General features: G+C 58.7%; 1 protein-coding gene across 1 annotated transcript; it reads left to right on the forward strand.

Moving 5' to 3' along the window:
* The first annotated feature begins 1,114 nt into the window (after nucleotides 1-1,114).
* VAX1 (ventral anterior homeobox 1) lies at nucleotides 1,115-5,787 on the forward strand. The gene is made up of 3 exons (XM_037059574.1): nucleotides 1,115-1,733; nucleotides 2,826-3,013; nucleotides 4,781-5,787. Exons 1-3 carry the CDS (start codon nucleotides 1,493-1,495, stop codon nucleotides 5,360-5,362), a joined length of 1,011 nt encoding a protein of 336 aa, XP_036915469.1. The 5' UTR covers nucleotides 1,115-1,492; the 3' UTR covers nucleotides 5,363-5,787.
* Nucleotides 5,788-6,091: the final 304 nt, after the last annotated feature.

Raw genomic sequence — 6,091 nt, forward strand, 5'->3', positions numbered from 1 at the left:
GCTCGGCCCTTCCCCCGCCCAGGAGCCACGCCAGACCGCCGCACTCAGAGGACTGTTTGTTAATAGTCCAATTAGATAATTGCCATCTTTCACTCCTTTTGCTCTGCATTTCCCATAAAGGAATGAATGGGGAGAGCGGCGTGGAGAGGGCTTCTGCCCCGGCAAGGTGACGAGAAGGGCTGGAGCATGCTCCTTGCACAAGGCCATGCGCTTGAATTGAATCATTGTAGCCTAATCAATGCTCTTATTGGATTACTGGCTGTTGCTTTTCTCAAAGATATTGTAGCAGAGACAATGAAATAGCTAGGGGAAAACTTTTTTTTTTTTTTGAAGCAGATCTCACAGTTGAGATTTTCTCCGCTCTCTCCCGCTCTCCCCCTCTCTCTCCCGCTGGACGCCGAGCACAAAGCTGCCCTTTGAAAGGGCTGCCTCGGGGCTGCTGGAGGTGCCGGCAGAAAGAACCCACCGGGAGCCCGGCGCCGAGAGGTGGCGGTTTAAGATGGCCGGCAGCGCCGAGGTGTGTTAAGAAGGAGCTGTTTGGGATGAAAGCTTGGCTTTTTAGAGTGCGGGGAGATACTTTTCGGGAAAACTTTTCCTCCTCCCTCCCTTCTTTCCTCCCCACCTCTCTAGAGGCCACTGCTTTCCGCTGCTGCAGGGTGTGTAACGTTTTTTGGTGGGGTCTTTTTTTGTTTTTTTGTTTTTTTTTTGTTTTGGTTTGTTTTGTTTGGCTCCCCCCTCCACGCCTCATTCAACTCTTATCTGTCGAGTGTGGAGAAACCCCCTGTAGCCAGCATGTGAGCAGGAGAGTCCAAGGCAAAGGGAAAGTTTAAAATGCCTGCTAATGGTACTAGCCATTCAGGATGAATCTTGCCAAAAGTTTTTCTGGAAGTGTGGGTCTTTGATTGTGTGTTTCCTGAAAGCAAGACCAATCATTTCCGTTTATTCACTCGCTAAACCCCTACTTGATTGGGGACAAGGACAGAAACCATCCATTACGATCTGATATATTATCCAAACAATTTAGTGTATTCATGAGGTAACCGAAACGTGGGGGCCGCGAAATTACCCGTAATCAATTGCAACAGCGAGCGTGCGTCCCCCCGGGTGTCGGACAACTACAACTCGCCGTCTCAGTACCAGGCGGGAGCCTCGGCGTCTGGGAGCTGCGCGGCTCGCTACCTGATCTCCAGGCTGGGGACACTGGACGTGCTCACGAAGACGCGGGTGCTGACGAGGCGGCCTCGCCGCTGCTCCACCGGGATCTTGGACCAGACCCGCCGCCTCTCGGCGAGCGCGCCACTCGCCGGTCGCCACTGATCCTCCTGCGGCAGCCTCAGCCACCCTCCCGGGACATTCATTCTTGCCTCTTGCCTCTCTCCGGGCCGGGCGTAGGGGCTGTACCGTAGGGGTTTTGTCCCCCACCCTGCCTCTTCTTCTTCTTCTTCTTCTTCTTCTTTCCTTTCCCTTTTTTTTTCTTGCTCTTGCTTCTCCCATGTTCGGGAAACCAGACAAAATGGACGTTCGGTGCCACACGGACGCAGAGGCTGCCCGGGTCTCCAAGAACGCGCACAAGGAGAGCCGGGAGAGCAAGGGCGCGGAGGGGAATCTCCCTGCCGCCTTCCTCAAGGAGCCGCAGGGCGCGTTCTCTGCGTCGGGCGCCACGGAGGATTGCAACAAAAGTAAATCCAATTCCTCGGCAGATCCGGATTACTGCCGCCGGATCCTGGTCCGAGGTAGGAGTGGGCAGGGCTGCGGGGCGCATTCTTTGGGGCTACTACGGGGCCGAGCCGCGCGCCGACCCCGACCGTGGCAGGCGGAAAGGAGGTGCAGGTTGGGACTTCGGAGAAAGTTGCTGGCCTCCTCTCCCCCAGGTCCGGCCGGACGATGGGCACTTGAATCTGGGGCCCGCACTCTCCAGGGATCTTGACTCTCCAAGCCCCGAGGGCCCCGTGGCTGGGCTGCTGGGGAAGCTTAGGGGTTGTACGGGCGGGCCCAAGCTCTAGGCGGCGGCCTTCGACCCGGGAAAGGGGCAGAAAACTCTGGAGAATGTGCGCGCGCTACGGCCCGGAGGACTTGCCAAGAACCCGTTCGAGGACTCTCGCGCCCTGGCGAGTTGAGCTCACCCAAGGGGAGCGGGCATGCAGGAGAGCAGCCACCCATCCGCTCGCTACTGCCCAGCCAGTGGGCGCGCTGGGCCGAGGGACCCGGAGCCGCGCTCTGGGCTGGCCGCCGCCGCCTGGGAAAGCGGCCGGGCTCAGTTGCCGGGCTGCGAAAGATGCCTCGGTGCGTGGCTCGGCCCCGCTCCACTGCGCGGTGCGCGCTCGTCTTGGGCGGCCGCGGTGGTGAGGCCCGGCGCCAACCGGCCAGCGGAGCGCCAGGCCCTGCTGGCCCAGACTCGGTCCCTCCTCCTTCCGCCTCCCGGGCTCCGTAGGGAGAGACCCCGGGGCGGGGGTGGGGACCACCGTAGCGCGGTCTGGTCAAAGCTCTCTAGAGCCGGGGTTTCCACGAACCGGGTCACTGCGGGGACCCTCAGACTACCAGGGACCCACAGCGGGTAGTCAAGGCCCCAAAGCCAGAAGGACCATCAGTCCTCCTCCCCTGTTCGGAGGGCTATACCAAGGCACAGTCCGGTTCTCCCTCTGGTCAACGTGTGGCCGTAGCCCCCTGGGCTCCATACACCCAGTTTTTGCTCCCCGGTTGCGGCCGCCCCCTCACCCCCCACCTCTGAACTTTGGTCTGGGGGCGACTGTTCCCGAAGCCAGCTCCTGCCAGAAAGGTGGAGGGACACAAGAAGGCTCTGGCGGCTGACGTTTCCCCTTCCCTAGATGCCAAGGGGTCCATCCGAGAGATCATCCTGCCCAAGGGCTTGGACCTGGACCGGCCCAAGAGGACGCGCACGTCCTTCACGGCGGAGCAGCTCTACCGGCTGGAGATGGAGTTCCAGCGTTGCCAGTACGTGGTGGGCCGAGAGAGGACCGAGCTTGCCCGGCAGCTCAACCTCTCCGAGACCCAGGTACCCAGCGGCCAGGGCACTCGCAGCTCTGCACCAGCCTCCGTCCCCACCAGCCCCAGCCAAGTCTTCTAAACCACCTAATCTGGCTCTGGACAGAGCCTCCCTGGGGAGGCGGAGGAGATAGGGAGGATGGTGAAGAAAGATCTTTCATAAGCCACCCTTTGACCTTTATACCCTCAGGTATTCCAGGGCCCATGCTCTGCTCTATTGGCCTCGCCCAGGAGGCCACAAATCCTGTCTTTTTGGCTTTCCTTTTGGACCCCAGTCTTGTGGATGCCCTGCTTATCTCTGCTTTGTAAGAAATTGATATGCACCATGTTTTGGCCACCTCATTTTGGCCAGATCCCCAGGCACCCCCCGCTTTGGGGACTCAGACCTTATACAACACCCAGGCCCATTTTGCAATGGGCCAAAAGCCTAAGGCCAGAGCCCCCTGCTCCAGCGCCGTAGGTGACAGCTAGGATTTAGAAAGGTGCCCATTCCTAAGGTCTGCCTCTGCGGACTAGGCTGCCCTGACCTTAAGGCTCCTTCTGCCCCTAAGCTGCCCAATTTCATTCTCAGCCCTGGGCACCCACTCCAGACACCCAGGAGGCCCTGTCTCCTGAGCCAGTGACGTGTGAGGTATGGGATGAGAGGCAAATCTGGGAGCCAGTGTGGCCAACTGTGCTTTATCATGTCTTTGGCTTTACGTGAAATCCATATGATGCTATATGGACTTAACCCAGAGGCATTTCAGGGCCTGGGAGGTTTACCTTGTGGAGGCCCTCTGGGGCCTGGCCAGGGCGAGACACCAGCCTGGCCTAGGTAAGGCAGACATTTTTTTCTGAGGATCAGTGCCTTTGCCTCTGCCCAGCCCCAAAGTAGGTGGGGAGCCTTGTAGGTCTGGAATCTGGGCAGAAAGCTAAGAACTAAGGGCAGAACGTATCTGATGTTCTTTCTGAGTCTGAGTTGGCGTGGTAGCCTTTCCCTAGGCTCTCTGCTAGTTTAGTTTACAAAATCTAGCCAGGATAACCTTTCCTTATATCTGCTCAACTCCATTCTGGGCCACCAGCTGGGCCTGAAGAGGGACAGAGAGAAGAGAGAGAGTGAGAGGGGAGGATGGTGGAGAGAATTAAGTCCAGTGCAGCCTCCTGGCTTTCTCCTGCAATCCCAAAGTTCATGAGGAAGACTGGTGGAGTAAACTGAGTATCACTCAGCCCCTTCAGTCCAGCTGGTAGTGAAAAGTTTGGGGAGAGCTTGGGATAAGGTCCGCTTGCACGAAGCCTTCTGCAGCCAGCTTCCTTGCTTGCTGGTAGTTGATGGTCAAGCCTTAATAAGCAAGAAACAGCTGCCTGTAGCTTTCAATGGTAGTGCTGCTGGGGCTAAATTTGAGCCCCTTTGGCCAGGGGCCTGGGTCCAGAAAGATAGGGTGACACTCTTCCGGGAACAGCATCCTCAGGCCTCAACAGATCAGTGGTCCAGCTGTGGGTATGCGACCACCCAGTGGAATCCCTTGTGGGCTTGCTTTCGAGTTAAGCTCATGGACATTTTATTACTTCATCGGTAATCTTGCCCAGCCCGGCCTGCTTCCATGACCCGGAAGCTCAGCCTAGCAGAGCCGTGTCCTCCACCTGGCCGTCCTGACTTCTATGTCAGCTCCTGGTCTGGGATGGGGCTGGGGCTAGGGCTGGGGCTGCTGGAGGGATCCCCCATCTCTGCCAGCCTGCTCCCGTTGACACCCATCTTCCCCTGCTTTTTTTTCCCGCTTTCTCTGCGCCTGGCACACAGGTGAAGGTCTGGTTCCAGAACCGGCGCACGAAACAGAAGAAGGACCAGGGCAAGGACTCGGAGCTGCGCTCGGTCGTGTCGGAGACGGCGGCCACGTGCAGCGTGCTGCGGCTGCTGGAGCAGGGCCGCCTGCTTTCGCCCCCAGGTTTGCCTGCTTTGCTGCCGCCGTGCGCCACCGGTGCACTGGGCTCCGCGCTACGAGGGCCCAGCCTGCCCGCCCTGGGCGCGGGGGCAGGCGCCGCCTCGGGCTCGGCCGCGGCCGCGGCCGCCGCCACCGCCCCGGGACCGGTCAGCGCAGCGTCCCCACACCCGCCGGCAGTGGGCGGTGCCCCGGGGCCCGGGCCTGCCGGGCCAGGGGGACTGCACGGAGGCGCGCCGGCGGCAGGCCACGGCCTCTTCAGCCTACCCGTGCCCTCGCTGCTCGGCTCGGTTGCTAGCCGCCTATCCACCCCGTTGACAATGGCTGGTTCGCTGGCCGGGAACTTGCAAGAACTCTCCGCCAGGTACCTGAGCTCCTCGGCCTTCGAGCCCTACTCCCGGACCAACAATAAAGAAGGGGCCGAGAAAAAAGCGCTGGACTGATTTTAAGTATTTCCCTGTATTTATATTTATAGTATCTATTGTGGTGATATTTATGGACTCACGGGCGTTAGGGGCCCGGGGCTGCTGCGCTGGGCTCCCCGCGCCCACGAGGCCTGTGACAGCTCTCCTTCCCCACCGGACTCTGCTACCAATTTTATCTCATTTGGGCTATTTTTTTTCTTCCTTCCCTACGCGTTCTCCCTTCCCCCAAACTCCCTCTGAATCCAGGAGAATCCAAAGAATTGGGGCAAAGGCCCTAGTTAGCCAACCTGATGCCCCGACCAATGCCGGGCCCTGGTAGGGAAAAGACAGGTCGGTCCTAAGTCCAGCGCACAGGACACCTGCTCTCCGTCGCCGCTGTCGCCGTGGATTAATCTGACGAATATTTGAAAGAGGAAAGCTGCACACAGACCCCAGGGGCTGAAAAAGCTGGCACGTATTTTTTAAGACAAAAAGGGAGTACCTTCAGGACTTTGGGGAGCCCCTGGTCCCCACTTGGCGGCCCTGTGCGGTGAGCCGGTGCACAGGCAGCTTCCGGGCTGGACAAATTCTACCTTTTTCTTCCCTTTAGAGAAGAAACTCCAATCACAGGCGCCTCCTGGGTTTATTGACCCCAGGAGACAATAAACCACACATCCTGGTAGGCAACGGTGGTAATAAATTTGATCTAATCAGCAATAAAACAAGAGTGATAGCAGCCACATTAAATCAGATGAAGTGGAACCAGTT

The sequence above is a fragment of the Sturnira hondurensis genome, unplaced genomic scaffold (genome assembly GCF_014824575.4).
Source record: "Sturnira hondurensis isolate 20B ecotype Veracruz unplaced genomic scaffold, ASM1482457v3 Scaffold0011253, whole genome shotgun sequence".
In the NCBI taxonomy this organism is placed as follows: domain Eukaryota; kingdom Metazoa; phylum Chordata; class Mammalia; order Chiroptera; family Phyllostomidae; genus Sturnira; species Sturnira hondurensis.

Coding starts and splice junctions, on each gene's coding strand:
- VAX1 (XM_037059574.1), top strand. CDS start 1,493: ATGTTCGGGAAACCAGACAAAATGGACGTTCGGTGCCACACGGACGCA. Junction 1,734..2,825: donor CCGCCGGATCCTGGTCCGAG/GTAGGAGTGGGC, acceptor CCCCTTCCCTAG/ATGCCAAGGGGTCCATCCGA. Junction 3,014..4,780: donor TCAACCTCTCCGAGACCCAG/GTACCCAGCGGC, acceptor CCTGGCACACAG/GTGAAGGTCTGGTTCCAGAA.